Here is a 19647-nt window from a genome sequence, read left to right on the forward strand (position 1 = left end):
TTTTCCATCACGGGAAAATGCTCTGGCCGGGGTTTAGGAGTCTGGACGCTGCTGGGCTCACTGCTTCGGGCTGTGGGGGCATTCCCACCCCGCTGGAGTACCTCCAGTTCATGGGCCCTCTGCGCCTCCCTCTCGGCTCGCTGCTCTGCTCTCTCAGCCTCCGCTCGGCGCTCAGCTCTCTCAGCCTGGGCTTGACGCTCGGCTTGGGCCTCCTGCCGATATTGCTGGATCAGCCTCACCCGCCCATCACTGTCTTCGGCGGGGAGTGCGTCCAAGGCCATTTGCAGATAGGGGTCCACCCCGTCCTGGTTGAATGTGGGGCCAGCGCTCAGGAGTGGAGCCTCTGCTGCAGCCCCATTGCCACTTGGGCCAACTTCTGCGCTCGCTGGATTCTGGTCGTTGTCCAGCTGCACTAGAGCCGCGATCATTTGAGCTCTGTTTTTGTTCGTGGCGTCAAGGCCTTGGTACGTGCATAACCCAGCAAGAACTTCCTTTGTCTGCCGGTTGTACCAAGGTTCTCCTTTTGCCGCCATGGTTGCCAAATAAAAGATAGAAAAAGAAAAACGAAGAAATGGGAGGGAATACTTGTATGTACACACAAATGTCTCAGAACTAGTAACCACTGAGTCTGTTCTCCAAAACCTATGATGCAGGATTCCCGCAGGAACCGTGCAGGTTTTTAGTGACTGTATAGTAATTGAGAAAATGGCAACTTGAGTTCAGCGAGAAACATCAATGGTTTGAGGCTTCTGGTGAACGTATTCCCTCTATAGTACTCACAAAGGTATTTTTGGGCACTGCAGATAGCTATTCTGTATTATTGAGGTCATGCACATGGCTGCATTGTGGCTTAGGTTTGCACACAGACAGACTTCCTGCATCATAAACTAGAATGGATTTCACACAGACCCGACGCCTAAAAACTGTGGCACGGTGATCATAACTTCCGGCTAAACCTTACAGGCCTCAGTGAGTGGTAGGTGGACATTTCTGGTGTCTTGATTACGGGACCAGGAAGCATAGACCAGTGGGGAATAGGGGAGCATGGGAAAACAGAGGATAGTGGGAGGATATTATTTATTTTATTATTTTTAACCAGTCTGAGTTGTTGTTTTTTTAAGAATAAATTCTGTCAACTGGAAAACCTACAGTATTTAATGGTTGAGTGAAGCTGTAGGGACCTCCTAAACAAGTACAGGAACATGGAGATGAAACATTCTGAAGATCTGACAGAGGCCATAAGATCATTCACACTCAACTTTGTGTATGATATAACGGGGCCTGACAGGGACCATATTACGGGGTGGATGTATACAAAATGCATCCCTAATACCATTTGGAAAAGAGGTCGGTCAAACAGTCTCTTCAGGGTTGTGACAGAGATAAGGTAACTAGGATCTCGTAGACCTTTCACTTAGGCCAGGATCACACTTGCGAGAAACTCGCACAAGTCTCGCACCTCAATATACGGCACTGACACCGGCACTTGGGATCGGAGTGTGCGGCTTCATGTATTTCTATGCAGCCACACACTTCGGCCCGAGTGCCGGCGGCAGTGCCGGATATTGAGCTGGGAGACTCGTGCGAGTTTCTCGCAAGTCTGACCACGGCCTTAGCTTTATTTCTTCTTAGCTGAGACTCAAGGTTTTCCATTATACTGTATAGCCAAATTTTTAATATATAGAATACACAAGCTACATTAAGTTACATTCTGTAGAAATAAAGAAGCTCACCGTGCCAATGTTGTTTGGGATACACCGGAAAGTTGCTGAATGGCTGCCAATTCCTGCTGATGAAGCTAAGCTATTTTACAACCAATGAAAAAAATAGGATTTTCCAGCACTTTCACCCATAAAATTAAAAATTAATTTGAAAACAGTAGGATCCATCATGACGATAAAAACGCCTTTCTGACGTACACTACGCCCTTAATCATAGTTGATCATAGTTCCTATGGCCAAGGGCATAGTCTACGCCAGATTAATTTTATGGATGGAAGTACTGGAAAATCCTTCTTTGCTGGTTCTAAATTACATTGTGATGTACCTCTGAGCAGCACAACAACATTAGTAAATATGCCCCAAAGCAGAATTAGCAACGATACAAAAGTTAGAGGTGATTAATGTGTTAATATTGCACTGGCAGATGACAGATTCATAGTGTTGGTTCAACCAAAGGTGCACAACTGAAGGAAGCCAAGAAAGAAGCATGATGGTCATCTACACATGTTGAAGGGAAAGCAGTGTAGGACATACCTAGAATACCACGTGAACGACTGATGTATTTAATACTACATCCCCAACAGGTTTCTACTGTATGAAAGTTTCACAGTTGAGGCCAGAAGTTCTGAGACTGACAGAAATTTTGGTTTTCACAGTTTACCCGCTTCAGTGTTTTTAGGTCTTTTATATATTGAAGAATATAAGTATTTCATTAGTTTTTATACTTTTATTGATAAATACATCAGGTTTATGCAATGGCTCAATATTTACAGTGTTGATCTTTATATTTCAAGACTTCTGTAATTTGCCCTGGATATGGGCCAAATCCTTGCTGATGGCAAGCCAGTATTGCCTAATCAATGCTTGGAAGTTATCCTCATGTCTGCAGTCAGATTTATGCAGCCAATTTTTGAGGACTGACCAAAGATTCTCAATTTGATTGAAATCTGCACTTTCTTGGCCATGTCCCCAGTAAGTCAATGTTGTGTTCACCGAGCCATGTAGTCACCACTTTTGCCTTATGACATGGTGCTCAATCATGCTGGAAAAACATTATTCATGGTCAGATTACTCTTGGATTGTAGGGAGAGGATGCTCAAGGATGATAAATATATACCATTCCTTATTCATATAAAAAATGAGCCCACTCTCTGGGATGAAAAGCAACCCCACACATAAATGTCCTCGGGGTGCCTTACTGTTGGCAGTACAATCATTCTTCCAGATGACCCAAAGACTCTGGAGGGGGCTTCATCAGAGAAAATATCTTTGCAAGAAATACAGAGATTGGACAGGGGTAAAGTCATTTTCTCTGATAAAATCCCTTGACTGTTTTGGACATTATTTCCTAGAAAAGGTGAGCGCTACCGTGAGTTCTGTGTGTCACACCAACAGTAAAGACCATTCATGTGTGTGGCTGGCTTTCATGAAAAGTACTGGGACCACTCACAATTTTGCCTAAGAACTGTCATGATCCCAGTGCAGGTTTTGACCTGCACGTCAGGAGTTAATGTCTGGAGCCCAGTGCAGACTTTGACTATTCTCTGCTCGCCCCTCTTGTACTTTGCAGCTATCTCCGTGTATGACTCATTGGCTACGTCCTGACTATCCTTCCTGTCTAATCCTCTGGTTTTGTCGTGCTATCTCGTGCTTTGACCCCGGCCTGATATGTTTTCGTCCCTGTCTATGCCCCTTGGTAACTTTGTCCCGCAGTTACCCTGCTAGGAGTTTTCCTGCAGCTCCAGCTCTCTGAGGTTTAGGCCACGCCCCCAGCAGTCACGTACTTCAGGTCCTGCTGCTCTGAAGCACGCACCTTCTCTGTTTCTGCCCGCTCCACAGGTATCTCTGAGCACAGTTTGTTTTACTCAGAATACGCGCACTGTCTCAGTGAGCAAGTTCATTGCGGTGTTCCTGACAAGAACGATGCCATAAACAAAGAATGGCACAGACTTATCCTCCAAGAGCGACTTCTACCAAAGATCCAGGAGCGATTTGGTGATGAACAATTATTCATCCAGCATCATGGAAAACCATGTCAGAAAGCAAAAGTGAGAAGGGGCTCAGTGTACAAAACATTGAAATCTTGAGTCCATTGTGGAAAAATGGCCAGATCTCAATCCCATTGAGAACCTGCAGACAATCCTCAAAAAGCAGGAGGACAAACAAATCACAGAAATGGTGATTAAACTCAAAGCAGTGGTTAGACCTGACTTGGCGGCCATCCACCAGCGGAGCAGCAAGTGGGCCGGCAACACAGACTGGAGACCAGGAAGCTGGTCCATCAGGTGTTCCCCTGTCCCAGGCCTCTGCCACTGGTTTTTCAGGGTATTCCCGCCAGCGGCAGAAGGCCTCGGACAGGACACTCATGCCCGAGTTCATTCACTTGAGGTCGATCTTCCAGAATGGCCTCAAGGCGCTGGGAGACAGACTGGAAAGGGGTTTTATCCATATTACTACACTTTTCCAGGATGTCAACCAATGCCTTGAACATCTGAAAGCCGACCTCCAGAGACCAGCACATCATTTTTTTAATCAAATAGAACAGGGCATGTCGGAACACCTTACACCTGATCTCCAGCTCATTATCATGCAGGCCTGCAATGCTGCTTACATGCAGGCTATGCCTCAGACTCGGTACTTGCAGCAGTCAGTGGTGGCATTTCCACGTGTGCCAACACTGACACGCTTGACCTCAGTACCGAGTTCTGCTGCATACCACTGCACGGCCACCACCATTCCAAGCCCTGCCGGACACCACTACAGCGCCACCACCATGCCGAGTGCTTCTGCCCAGTCCGCTGCCACCACCATGTCGAGTGTTGCTCCTGCTTGGACCTCCTGCACCACCACCGACATGCTGCAGCAACAGGACCCTGGCAAGACATCCACCACCAGCATGCAGCAGCAACTGGGCCCTGGCAGGCCGTCCACCAGCACCAGGCCACAGCAGCAGCACCAGGATCCTGCCAGGCCGTCCACCAGCACCAGGCCGCAGCAGCACCAAGATCCTGCCAGGCCATCCACCAGCACCAGGCCGCAGCAGCAGCACCGGGATCCTGCAGGCCGTCCACCCACACCCGGCCACAGCAGCAGCACCAGGATCCTGCCAGGCCGTCCACCCGCACCATGCCGCCAGAAGACACCACGCCAAAGCTCCCCAGAAGACAGCAGTGCAGAACACAGGACAGGGAGAAAAATAAACAACGGACTCTCGCACTCCCTCCCCCCTCACCTCCCAATGTGTCTCTGATGTCCGGTTTGTCTCTCCCTTCCAGTGTGTCTGTCCCGTCCCATGCCTCTACTCCCATCTCTAACCTCCCTGACCCCACTAGTTTCGTCGCCCCTTCCCCTGCAACCCCTTCGTCGTCTTTACCCAGTCAGTCGTCTCAGATCAACACACCCCAGTTCCGTCACATTTCCCCAAGTCGCCGTAGTTAATTTATTTATTTATTTTTTGTAATAAATGTGAGGATATTTTTGCCCCTACTACTGTTTGGTTCTTTGTATTTCACTGCCGGCAACACACACCATGCACTGACTAAACACACTGCGCCGTACACTTTGTGTTTTTGCCACCTCATATCTCCAGGAATGAAACTTGAACACTGCAGCTTTGCTTCTTGTACCAAAACCATATTAAGGATAAAGAACCCATTAGGATGAAAATTGATTCCATAAAATGCATACATATGTAGCCATGTATAATGAGTTTTACTTAATAGGATCAATAAGGACAATCGCATATAACATGTAAATAACCACAAGAACAAATGAAGCGATCAAAAAAAGTCCAAAAGACTCAGTATTACAAAAAAATAAGATTAAATCTTTATTGTAATGTGAACAGGAATAAGGAAAAAGGGGAGATATTGAGTCAGAAATGACCATAGCAGCACAAAGGCGAACACCTGGGGCATACTTGGGATGAAAGGACCAAGGGATGAGGCATAACTAAAGCATTATTACAATATAATATTTGTTGATGCATTGCGCCAATCCAAAATTGTAAAATACGACCAAACAGGTTAAATAGGAGTAAACATTAACATTGTACACAGTTAGACAATGGAAAAACCTTACCTGTTGGGACTGCAAGTGGAGGTCCACCCACGTATGTATCCCCCAACGCACGTTTCGGCAAATGGCCTTTCTCAAGGGGTGATGGGAAAGGGGAAGTGAGGGATATTTATGATATAGTCGACCAATCACATTGTGGATCACATACATGTGACCAAATAAACCAATGATGTATGTATGGCGCAAGTACCTCCCAACAATGGCTCCCATCACCATAGTGATATCAAACATACACAACAACCAGCTAATATGTGACCTTCATCCATCCAAAGACATTCAGAGTAGACAGGGGAGTGAAACCGCCCAGATTTTAATAGAGTGAGCCACACCATAATTGTGCTAGGGAACGCTACATTGCCCATGCAGCAGTATCCAATCGTGCCCCGTCCCCTTACAATGATGCTGACGTTACTGCGGTCACATGACCAGCTCCACGTCACAGAACTCTTCCCCTCACTAAATGTAATGACGACGCGACTACTCATGATGCCGCGACGTAGTGACGTCACGGGCGCGTGATGCCGACGCCGCTTGTTGTGTCTTGGCTGCCGGGACAACACGCGCGGCATCATGAGTAGTCGTGTACCGAGTCTGAGTCATTTCTGACTCAATTTCCCCCCTTTTTCCTTGTTCCTGTTCACATTACAATAATCTTATTTTTTTGTAATACTGAGTCTTTTGGCCTTTTTTTGATCGCTTCATTTGTTCTTGTGGTTATTTACTGCTTTGCTTCTTGTGTCTGTCATGGAGCTATGAGTTGTCAAAAACAAATATGACTTGTATTTTCTCCAGCATCTCTTCAGTCTGTGTAATCTATTGGACGCAGACTGAAGAGACGATGGAGGTAATACAAGGCATATCTATACTCACCTGGCCAGGTGTCAGAAATAGTGATTTCAGGATGCACAAAACCCAGCATCCTGAATTAACTATTTCTGACACCTGGCCAGGTGAGTATAGGTATGCCTTGTATTACCTCCATCATCTCTTCATTCTGCGTCAAGTAGATACTGCAGACTTAACAGACGTCACCTATCGAATCAGACGTCACCTCCTACCATAGCACTGACATCATAAGTGGATTTGAGTGGATTATAGACAGAGGACACTCGGTACAGGTATCAATACAGGTTTTTTAGTTACACCAAACATTACAGGAACATTTTAACATTACAGGTACATAAACAAACACAACAGAACATTTTATTAAACCATTTAATCTTGCCATGCCACACGTCCCATAACAGAAACAAAGTAGGCAGCAAATTGGTCCCTCATTTGGGCAACTTCAACTGTTGACCGCAGAGGGTGATGCTGGTAATCTGGCAATGGGTTTGCAACTGGTTCATCCAGTTCAATGTTGGGTTGCTCCTTAGCGATTATGTAATTGTGGAGAACCACACAGGCTTTGACAACCTCATCGACTGTCTCCATTTTTAGATTAATGGCTGTTCCAAGAATGCGCCATTTGGAGACAAGAATCCCAAAGGTACACTCAACAATTCTTCGGGCCCTGGTCAGTCTGTAGTTAAATTTTTTTTGGTGTGGTTCAAGTCCCGACTGGAGTAAAGTTTCAGTAGGTTTTCACACATCTGAAAGGCCTCATCCCCAACCATAACAAATGGCATCGACGGGCCTTGAGTGTTGGGAAGAGGTCGTGGCAGGGGGAAATTAAAATGATTCCCATACAACTGTTGACCCATGTCCGAGTTTTTAAAAGTCTGGGAGTCAACAGCGATAAAACGACAGTCCGCATCCGCTATTGCCATGAGCACTACAGAAAAATATTTCTTGTAGTTGAAGTACTCTGATCCGGCTCTGGCGGGTTTGGTAATCTGTATGTGCTTTCCATCCACTGCTCCCAAACAGCTGGGGAAATTACACACTCGCCAGAAATTTTCTGCAATTTCCAGCCACATTTCTGCAGTGGGTAAGGGGATAAATTCATCCCGGAGAACGTTCCACCAAGCTCGGCATGTGTCCGCAACTATTCCAGACAGGGTGGAAATTCCTATCCGGTACTGAAAATGGAGTGATGATAGTGTCTCTCCGGTAGCCAGGAATCTGCCAATCAGAGAAAGAAAAAAATTGCTAACAATAATATTTATGACGGGGTTTGTTTAGAATTATGACGTGCCTTAATGTGACCAGGAGTCGGTCCTCTGCAGGAATCGCTCTACGGAGGTGGGTGTCCTGTCTCCAGATGACTCCTTGGACACGACCAAATAACGGAAGGTCTCTTGAGACATCCTGGTTTATGCCGGAAATGTCTCAGGTTTGGCATTGAGCTCACTGTATAGGGTGTGGTAGGCTCCACGGCACTCCCGGACTTCAATAACAGGGTGTCTCCAATAACGCCGATGCCGTCTTCTCCGTTGCTCATCAAGCAAAGGCAAGAAACAGCTTTATATGCAAATCCAAGTTGAAATAAAAGCTCTCCATGCGAAGATCCATCGTGACACAGGATACAGGAGCAAAATCTGAAGATTGCAGCTGTCCAAGGGTCTATAGAAAGAAGTCCCATAACACCAGCCCATTGGTGGTGTCTGTTTATCTAGATTTTTCTCCTGGGAAATTTTTCACCTTTAGAACTCATGCGCATAAAAAGCGCAAACGCATGAAAACCGCATGCATAAGCTGATGCGGATAAAACCGCTGTGTTGGCATGCGGTATGTCAAGCGTTTGAGGTTGCGGACAATACGCTGCAGACACAACCGCAAAGGTGAAACTAGCCTTACAAGTCTAAACACCGAAGATCCAAACCTGTGTCAGGGTCACAACTGACTGAATTCTAATTTATTAGTATCGCAATTCTGACCCGACAGTAGAACACGACGGCACCATATTCTCGACAAAGCTATGAGACCTGCACAATACAATGCTGCCATAGAGTGTGGAGATTCCATTACTGTACAAGAAGGGAAAAGCCCTCACTAGGGGAGTGACGGCTGGGTGACACATTCCATATGTGAGAGCAGCAGGATGTAGGGCAGAGACCCTGATGCCAGCAATTATGTGCAGGGCTGAGCTCTGTATAACCCCACCCACACCACTGATTGGCAGCTTTCTGTGTACACTGTGCATAGGCAGAAAGCTGCCACTCTGTGCTGGAGGAGGGGTTACAAACAGCTCATTACTATCTTCTAGTCCTCTAGTGGTAATCTCAGTCCCTGGCCCCATCATGTAACCTGCTTCCACCTCTCCAGCACAGGCTGCGCCCTCCCCCTTCACACATTAACCCTGTATATCCCAGTGTGGAGCTGCCATGGCTGACTACAGAAGGCCCTGCACAGCCTGCGCTCATCTCCGTTACTGTGGCTGCTCCTCACTGCGGGGTCTCTGCACCCCCATTATCGGCCCGGAGCCTACAGCTGGTGGCTCCATGTATTTCTCTCTCTCTCTGGCAGTAGGTGGGCGGGCCGAGGGCCGGGCTGTTGGCGTTGTTGTCATGGCTACACTAAGGCCTGCCAATCTCCTCCCAGCTCACCAACTCCCGCCCACCTTACTATAGCCACTTCCGCCCCTTGGCTCCGCCCCCTGCAGGGCGCGCGTTGCGCGTTACCTAGTGACTACTAGGATGAAGGCTTCGTGGGGCGGCGCTCCCCAGGCCCCGCCTTCGGATGGCGAGGGGCAGCTGCTATTCGCTGTCTCTCAGTGACAGGTGGCTTCTGGGATTGATAGTTTTCTAGTGACAAGAGCTGCGCTGTCAAAATGTTATATCCGCGTTCACGGGCAGGGGGCGTGCACGAGCAGCGCGGAGAGTCCGCACGGGTACACGCCGATGCCTCCTAGTAGGAGGAGCCTGGCACTGAGCGCTGTAAATAAACCGGCGGCAGCGCCGAGGCTACACTGCGCATGCTCCGGAGGCACAGGCAGGAATGTTTCCCAAGTGTGTGTGGAACGTAGCTGCTGCCTGTCCGTGCTGACAGCGGGCACCGGCCGCACTCCCCGAGCTCCGGCGCTCACTCTCAGCACACTTCATCTTCCTGCTGCATTCTCCGGCCGGCGCCGCCCCCTGCCCGCCCCCTTACACACACACACCCCGCAGCCGCCTCCACTGTCTTGTGCCCGAGTTGTCCAGATAGACAGCCATTCAATCAGCTGCTGAGCCCCCGGAGTTCTGCGCCGTCCTGGAGGCTGGATGCCCGGCCCCGAGGCTCGTGTGCCCGGCCCGCCGCTCTCCTTTGTGTTCCCTCTCCGCGGTCTCCGGGAGGAGGTGCTGGCATCCACAGGCTGGAGCGGCACAGGATGCTGAGCCCGGCCAACGGCGAGCAGGCGCCCATGGTCACCTACGTGGAGGATTACCTGGACTCCATCGAGTCGCTGCCGTTCGACCTGCAGAGAAATGTGTCCCTGATGCGGGAGATCGATGCCAAGTACCAGGGTAAGCGCCGAGTACCGGGGTAAGCGCCGAGTACCGGGGTAAGCGCCGAGCAACTTTTGCGGCTGTTGTGGCACGGAGCAGCCGCTCACAGGGCGGAACAAAAGCCCCGCAGCTCCCCGGCGCGGAGTGTAGGGTGGGAGGGCTTCTCATTGTGTGCTCCCGTCTGCTCGCCGCCTCCCCGGCTGGCTGGGCTCGCAGTGGCCGGTACTCGCTCGCCCGTGCATTGTTCCCGGGAGCTCCCCGTGTGTGACATTGTGCGGGGCCGCAGTGCGCCGCCCGCAGCCCCCTCCTCCCCCGTACACCGGCAGCGGGTCACTCGCCTCCCCTGAGACAGCCCTGGCTCGTGTACATGCGTCACATTCGGGGTGTCTCCGCACGGTAACTTCTAGTGGTAACCTCCGGTACAATGCTGGCGGCGGGGACGCTCTCCGCGCTGCTGGGGACGCTGTTATGTGCTGCAGCACCATTCTATGTAGAGGACATAGCTGTTTACTGCTTCGGAAATAAACAACCGGAGTAATTACTACAAACGCCAGCCGCGCTTTAACCTGGCGAGTGCTCACACTGCTCCTTTTATAGCGAGGACGGTGTTTACGTCATCCTATCGGTGCCGCCTCTTCATGCTCATTGGACGTTACTTACTACTTTAGAACGTCCCGGGTGCTGGCTGTCTTCTCATTTGCTCTCAATTAGCCCCGCCCCCTTCTGGATGCCCCGCCTTCGTTTTCGCAGTTTAGTAGAGCCTTTACATTCATTTGGATGTCTCTGCCCGCCCCGTTGCTCTCATTGGCTGGCGGTTTTTAGAGGGGCGGTCCCTAAAGCCTACTTTCCTACAGTACTGATATGGGCAGAAAATACAGGAAAGTATAGACGTATGTGGCGGCCATGTTTTCTGTGGGCATGATGAGGGATTTCCTTCCACAATGGCTATTGTTGTGTGCGGGGCTCCGCTCGTTGTTTGGCCTTCTGTCTCGTAGTCGCACCGGTGTCGGCATCACATAGTGGCCGGCAGAGAGCTGCCTTTCCGGGGTTCAGGGCTCCAGCTGTCACTTGTAGAGGGGCTGAGCTGACACTGATCTGGGGCTGGCTGCACAGAGAGGGTCCCTGCTCAGGTAACGCATAGGCGGGGTCTGAATCTGGGAGTCCTAGTGTTGGGCTTCCAGCAGCCGTCACAGGACCACACGTGATTTGCATCCTTACACCCTTGGGGTGCTGGCTGTTTGGCTCCCGCGTCTCCCAGTGCTACATGACACATTGGGGGGCTCCCGTATTAGTTTCTGTCCTGATTTTATACTTGGCCTCTTTTAATGGGAATGAAAGTGCCATAATACGCTTCCTACTCACCGTCTGACCCCGTTTCCAGTGCAGGCGCTCTTGTCACGTGACTAACAATCTGGCTTGCTGATCACACTGGGGTCTTTACAATGTAAGCCCATGGAGACTGCTTCTGACACTACATAGATGTTCTGTTTTGTATTTCCGGTCAAGGATCACACTCCTTGGATATCTCCAGGCTTGTTTAGACTTACAGACGCCAGTGTGATCTGTCACGCCGGAATCTGCATTATGGGGCAGCGCTGGGAACATGGCGATCGCTGAGTGTGTCACTGCACCTACACTACACGTACAGGTTTAGGGAAAGTGACCAAAACGTGCGACTTATTATTGAGAGTTCTCTAAACTAGATTTGTGACTTTTTAATTGATTCATGTGAAAACAAAATAAAAATCACACAGGTGGCTCAGTGGTTAGCATTTACACTGCGGCGCTGGGGTTCTGGGTTCAAATCCCACCAAAGACAACTTCTGCGATGAGTTTGTATGTTCTCCCCGTGTTTGCGTGGGATTCCTCCTGGTACAGGGGGACGGCATGATCTTATCTGGGTCTGTATGTGCCATTGCCTATACCGTGTAGGCTAGATCGGGTTCACATGGAGAGTCGCCCTACATTTTGCCACCTCCACTGAGACCGACACTTTGGTTCTCCTGCACAAAGATGACCCTACAGGCACATGAGGAGAGAAGGAACGCTACTAATAATACATTTTATTTCTATAGCGCCGACATATTCCGCAGCACCTTACTTTTCAGAGGGGATTTGTGCAGACAATAGACATTACAGCATAACAATAATCACATACAGTAGATTATAACAAATACCAAGAGGAAAGAGGGCCCTGCTCGCAAGCTTACAGTCTATGAGGAAAGAGGTAGACACGAAAGGTGGGTGGTAACAGTTGCCCTGATTGTATGGACCAGCCATAATGTTAAGTGTGTGACAGTACAGACACAGAGGGCTAATGGATGCATAAAGCATGTGGGAACATGATGCGGGAAATCTGGTTATGGTAAAACTTTTGGCTGTGCCACACAGGGATAGATTAGGTTAATGTGTTGAGGCGGTAGGCCAGTCTGAATAAATGCGTTTTCAGGGCACGCTTAAAATTGTGGGGGATTGGGGACTAATCGTATTGACCTGGGAAGTGCATTCCGAAGAATTGGCGCAGCACGTGTAAAGTCTTGAAGACGGGAGTGGGAGGTTCTGACTATTGAGGATACTAACCTCAGGTCATCGGCAGAACGGAGGGCGCGGGTAGGATGGTATACTGAAACAAGGGAGGAGATGTAAGGTGGTGCTGAGCTATGGAGGGCTTTGTGGGTGAGGGTAATAAGTTTATACTGAATTCTGGAGTGGATGGGTAGCCAGTGTAATGACTGGCACAAGTTAGAGGCATCGGTGTAACGATTGGTGAGGAATATGATCCTGGCTGCAGCATTCAAGACAGATTGGAGAGGGGAGAGTTTGGTAAGAGGGAGACCGATTAGAAGAGAGTTACAATAGTCGAGACGAGAAAGAATAAGAGAAACAGTAAGAGTTTTTGCAGAGTCAAAAGTAAGAAAAGGTCAAATTCTAGAAATGTTTTTAAGGTGCAGATGACAAGAGCGAGCCAGTGATTGAATGTGGGGGGCAAAGGAAAGCTCGAAATCAAGTATGACCCCCAAGACAGCGGGCCTGTTGCTGGGGAGTAATAGTGGAACCACACACAGAAATGGCAATGTCGGGTATAGGTACATTAGTAGAGGGAGGAAACACCAGGAGTTCAGTCTTTGACAGGTTCAGTTTCAGATATAGTGAGGACATGATGTTAGACACAGTGTTTAGACAATCGCCGGTGTTTTCTAGAAAGGCAGGCGTGATGTCAGGAGAAGAAGCGTATAATTGGGTGTCATCAGCATAGAGATGGTACTGGAAACCAAATCTACTGATTGTTTGACCAATAGGGGCAGTGTACAAGGAGAAGAGCTATTAGACTTTTGGAAGGCAGGTGTTGTCTGAATAGATTGTGGGGTCATTAGAAAACTCTGAGATTCAGAAGAGAGAACCTCCCACTTCATTTGACCTAATTTTGGAATCTCCCTGCTCAGTGATCTTGGATTATATCTGGGCATGAAGTGCCTCATAGAATTTAATATTGGGCAGTGGAAATAGAACATTTCCCTGGTTAAAAATGTAATTTTATTTTTTTTTATTTGCTGTAAAAAAAAATTTTTTATTCACACAAGGGTAATAAGTGAAGCTACACCCCAAGATTTGTTAGACCATCACCCTATTTGGATGATTTGTGTATGTATGATGGGAAAATTACTGTTTGGCCCCTCTGCAGAGATGAAAGGAAAGGAGCGCCGTTTGGCTTATTGAGCCCAGATTTAGCTAGCGTACTGTACTTCTGCAGGTGACACTTGCAGAGACCTGAAGGTTCGAGAATAGCAGAAAACCAAAAGTGACCCTGTTCATCTTCAGTTGCAGTGACTACTTGACCCTACACGTGTTTTCACTCTGCAACTTCATTTTTTTCTGAAGTTTTATAAATCAGCCTGCTTGGTGCTTCTGGAGACATGCACCCTGTAAATTAAGTGGTGGAGGCATGAATTCATGGACGTTTTATTTCTGGGGAGGTGGGTGACATATTGCTTTTCCAGAGCCTTTGTCCTACAACTAGTGTTTCAGAAGGAACGCTCCCTCTTTTTAATCACTTAGATATCGCTGTTAAGGGTGCCTGCAGCGTCTATGGAGTTAATTGACCCTGTTCGGTTCCAAAACTGATCGGAACATTTGACATAGGATGTCAGCTCTCGTATACAGCCGACCTCTGCAGCTTTTTCACTTAATCTTCAGCACAGTAAAAAAAAAAAAGTGGTGCTGAGGATTAAGGCCTCTAATGACAACCATTAAAAGAAGTATCAGCTGTTATAAAGGGATATCCACTCATTAAAAATTCCTTTTAGGGCCCCCTTCACACGTCCGTATTTCTGGTACGTGTGAAAAATGACACCAAACGTACCACAGACATGCACATCCATTATAATCTATGGGGCTGACATGACCCACACGTAGACATGACTTTTTTTTTTTTTTTTTTTAATAGTTATAGTAAGCTACCCATGCAAGTCACTAATTATATATCTCAGATTTTGATCTATCTCTTTGCACATATGAGAGGGAATCTAATGTTCTTTTTTCCAGGCACCTGGAAGAAATCTCTGCCTCCTGTTTTCATTATAATACTACTCCCATCCGCGTCAGTTACGGCTCCGGAATCCTGCGCCTTGCAATCCTTTCACTATACGTACCACTTCCTCCCTTCTGTGGGCACTGCATTCAGGGATCTTCTGCACAGGTGACGGCGACTTCCACTCCAGTAACCTCTGGTGTGCGCGCGCCGGTAAGGTGCTCTCGCCACTTCCTCTCTGCATTGTCATCCTCCCTTCTGTGGGCACTGCATTCAGGGATTCCATCAGCGTCAGTTACGGCTCCGGAATCCTGCGCCTTGCAATCCTTTCACTATACGTACCACTTCCTCCCTTCTGTGGGCACTGCATTCAGGGATCCCATCAGCGTCAGTTACGGCCCCGGAATCCTGCGCCTTGCAATCCTTTCACTATACGTACCACTTCCTCCCTTCTGTGGGCACTGCATTCAGGGATCTTCTGCACAGGTGACGGTGACTTCCACTCCAGTGACCTCTGGTGTGCGCACGCCGGTAAGGTGCTCTCGCCACTTCCTCTCTGCATTGTCATCGCTATGTACACATGGTTCCTAGAGATGACTATGCAGGGAGGAAAGGGGAGAGCACTTTATCGGGGTGCACACCAGAGGTCACAGTGACTCACCTGCGCAGAAGATCCCTGAATGCAGTGCCCACAGAAGGAAGGAAGAGGTACGTACTGTGGAGGGAGTGCAGGGCGCAGGATTCCGGGGAAAAACTGACGTGTGTGGGGGTAAGTACAATGAAGACATGGGGTAGGGATTTCTTCCAGACACCCCACACCCCAGAGAGAAGAAATTATTAGCATAAAGACAGAATATAACATTTCACATCAACAATATCTGTTAATATGAGGTATACAGGTAGGACTAGTGTAACATTTCTATTGCCTGTATGCATATATTAATAGGTCGTATATGTCCCGGGGGGGGGGGGGTGACGGATTCCCTTTAAACACCTAAAAATTCTGCTTTCTATTCCGGTACGTGTCACGTGGATGGCACACGGATGACGCACATGTGCACAAGTTTGTAAAATAAGGACATGTGAAGGAGCCTTAGTGATTCTAAAACTTTAGGCTTATTGAGTTTTCCGTGCAAATCCTTCCAAAATCAGGCCGCAATGAGGCTTCCGTGCTGAGGTCGAGAGAGCCGTGGCCAGTCAGTGTGTTAGCGGTCCGCCCTCGTACTGATTGCTACGGACGTCTGAATGAGCCCCTTGCTGACATGCTTCGCTTCTAAAACGTTATTGCCAATGGGGAAAAATAATTACAGTGACGTGGATTGTGACTAAATCCCATGCAGATTGTCTCTGCAGTATGTGAGTAGTATTTAAAAATCCCATTCACTTATAGCGTTGAAAACTGTAATCTTGTGACCGTGGCTTTTGTGTGACCTCCTGTGTATCTAAAAGGGTTTACGTCGTTCAGCAATTTATTATAAATGATTGTGCAGTTAGTTTTTTAACCACTCAGGGCGTGAAAACTTTTGTGTTAAATACAATTCTCTTTGATTCTATTTTTAAGCATGTTTCAGTCAGTGCACTAGTGGCTTTTGGGCTTGGCAGGATCTGTATTGCGGTGATCAGATGGCTGACGCTCCACGTCTTTGCTGCAGGAGCACAACTTCTGCCGCGGCTCCTAATCCATTCAGCACTTATGGTACCTCTTGAAGTGGAAGAATGTGGTTACATTTCTAGTCAAAAATCTAAATGTACTAAAGCTTTCAGATTTTTTTTTTCTGCGAATTTGGACACGTGTTCTGCACAGAAATCAGTCTACAAACTTCCATTTAATAAGGAAGGAGATCTGCCATTGCAGATCACAAGGTTGTGGATTTGTGAACCACTAAATCCAATATTACTTATTTCACCAGTTTCTATGCAGATTCTGTGGATTTTTGAAACGATGGCACTTGGCCACACAAGGATTAGCCCCAGAGAATGGATCAAATCTACATGCTAACCCACTGCAGTTAAAACTGCAAATTCGTGGCTGAAATCTGAGGATCAGTCTCCACTGCAAATGCATAAGATTTTTTCCAAATGAAACATCCATGTGGCCATACCTTGTCTCAAGTCCTAAAATGGTTATAACTGCAAAGTGCTTGCTAAAATAAGTTACTTTGTAAATTTACTGCTTTAAAAAAAAAAAAAAAAATTCTTTCCGCTTTGAAGAACTTAGTGATTTGTAATGCTGTAGGGTTACGTGCCACCCTGGGGTCTAATGCCAAGGTAAGGAGCTTGTGCCACAAGCAGCGTCTATGTTTTAGCTCCTGCTTGTGCTTCTCTGAAGCTGACAGAATCAGTTTCCCTGCGCTTCTACCATGTTATATAGCAGCATGCGGGAGAGGACATATCAGATCAGTGGAGCGACCACGTTGCCGTACCAAACTCTCAATCTATGTAAGTGCACCGCCTCTGGTTACCTGGAACCCTGGAGGCGGTGGCGCAGATTACACTTGAAGAAACAACATGAGAGCATTGCTTTTTAAAGGGTTTGCCGGGGTTTAAAAAATGATTTTATTTCCCTATAGGCTTGCAGATGTAGGATTTAACAAACATAGTATATAGAGAAATAACTATAAATCCCAGACAACCCTTTTTAATGCTGCTCATGGGGGGCACTATGCACCAAATACAGGACAATACCACACCTAGACAAAACCTGCTTGGCAGTAAATGCAACACATGGCCGAAGGGATATGGCCAGGGGAACTCTTGCCATTTTTAAACCTTTTTCCTAGCTCCGTTAATAAATACAAACTGCTGCTGCCCAGGAGTAACAAGTCAATGTAGAATGGAGAGTTGAGACAGATTGGCCTAAAGTAATTTAGGAGGGAGAACTTGTTGCTTACTATTGAACATTTACTTGTTGACTGTCATCCTTGGTCCATCAAGGTGAGAGACCACCCTCATAGTGGCTTTCACAGGGGGGATGGTGGGTGATGGCTCGAGCAGTTGGCATTTTCTATTGACTCTAAATTTTGTCATTTCAGAGATCCTGAAAGAGTTGGACGACTACTATGAAAAATTCAGACACGAATCTGATGCAATACAGAAGCGGCGCCTTCTGCAGTTCATCCAGAGAGCACTTATTCGTAGCCAAGAATTGGGTGACGACAAAATACAAATAGTTAGCCAGATGGTGGAACTAGTTGAAAACAGGACAAGACAAGTGGACAGTCATGTGGAACTGTTTGAAACATGCCAGGATCTAAATGACAGTACAAGTAATAGCAGCAAGAACGCCCAAGATAAGTCTAAAAACGAGGCGCTCTCACAGACTGAGAAAGCCAGCAATAAAAGATCAAGGAGGCAGAGGAACAATGAAAATCGGGAAAATGCCACCATTAATCATGACCATGAGGACCTTACATCAGGAACACCCAAAGAAAAGAAGCCAAAAACATCAAAGAAGAAAAAGCGATCAAAAGCTAAAGCTGAAAGAGAAGCATCACCTGCCGATCTTCCGATTGATCCCAACGAGCCGACCTATTGCCTGTGTAACCAAGTTTCATATGGTGAAATGATTGGTTGTGATAACGAAGAATGCCCCATAGAATGGTTTCACTTTTCTTGTGTTGGACTCAACCATAAACCCAAAGGAAAATGGTACTGTCCTGAATGTAGAGGAGAAAATGAAAAAACCATGGGGAAAGCACTTGAGAAATCGAAAAAAGAGAGGGCATACAACAGGTAGTTGACTTGCAGTTCCCAAGGGGAGAATAAAGCATTGTATTTATTGCCCAGACATGCCTTGTGAAGGTGATGAGGATGGCATACTTTTTTTTTTTTTTTTTTTTTTTTCTTATACCCAAGTTTAGGGATATTCCTGCTATCGTGACAGCAATAACATCACTTCATGTCCATGTTTTATGTCTAAGAACCTAGTGAGCTGGTTTATTGTTCATGCCATGCATGTCTTTTATGTTCATTGTCTTGGACCTTTTCTGGAGAAGATGTGACTCTGAGAGTACATCAGTTATGGTGGATGTCTAATGCACTTCTAAAACTCTTAAAAGCACTGTGTCTATCCACTTGTTTTCGCACCGCCCATTGTCTCATTGTCGGTTACATTTTCACCACTACTTTATGGCATATAGTTATGCCAAATTCTTTTGTAATGCCCTTTATCCCTATACATTGACTTTTGTCAAAAGCCACTGCTTTGTAATTTATTGCCATGTGCCCCTCCTTGTGTTGGCAGAAGTATAAAAGTGACCCATGTTCTATGACTGCATTATTATACCAACAGACTCAATTTAAGACAACCTGCTTATTTTTAGAGATGCAAAGAAGAAAAAAAAAACACATTTTACATGGCGAATATTTTATACTGAATCCTGGCCTGGAGTCCAGATGAGGCCATTTTAATTAACTGTTTTTTTTTTTGTTTTTTTTATGCAACCAAACAGGTTTATTAATGATTCTCACAGATCAAGCTTTATACAGTCAAAGGTATTAGTGAAGCAATCCTAATTTGTATAAATGTACATTTTAAGTGGCATTGCATTTGATGTATTATAATTGGAAATGCAGCCGAATGCCGTTGTATAGCCAATGTGCATTTCCTTCTGTATGTATGAAGATTGTACAGCTGCGATACTTAAAATAAATACAGGTCTATGGAAAGTTATTTTTGGGACTTTCTCTTTTAGGGTGCAAGAGGAGCATGGAAATTTGAAAATCAATCCAAACTTTGCACGTCACATCATGTAAGACATGCAGTATTATAAAGGAAGTGAAAGAATTATGGAAAAACACCTAGGTCGGACACACTGAAGTTATCATGGAGAATATTTAATTAAAGGGTTGTTCCTATTTTAATAAATGGGTATTGACGGATAGTGCTTTTTAAATCCAAGCAGATTTGTGATGCTTATTAAAGATATTTATCTATTCTTGAGCCATTAACACT

General features: G+C 46.8%; 1 protein-coding gene across 1 annotated transcript; it reads left to right on the forward strand.

The window, feature by feature from the left end:
* Positions 1-9631: 9631 nt before the first annotated feature.
* ING1 (inhibitor of growth family member 1) lies at positions 9632-19365 on the forward strand. Its single transcript, XM_073556838.1, has 2 exons — positions 9632-10183; positions 17726-19365. The coding sequence occupies exons 1-2, from the start codon at positions 10048-10050 to the stop codon at positions 18427-18429; spliced, it is 840 nt and encodes a 279-aa protein (XP_073412939.1). The 5' UTR covers positions 9632-10047; the 3' UTR covers positions 18430-19365.
* Positions 19366-19647: the final 282 nt, after the last annotated feature.

Source organism: Dendrobates tinctorius, unplaced genomic scaffold (genome assembly GCF_039654945.1).
Source record: "Dendrobates tinctorius isolate UK_male_01 unplaced genomic scaffold, ASM3965494v1 ptg000240l, whole genome shotgun sequence".
Taxonomy (NCBI): Eukaryota; Metazoa; Chordata; class Amphibia; order Anura; family Dendrobatidae; genus Dendrobates; species Dendrobates tinctorius.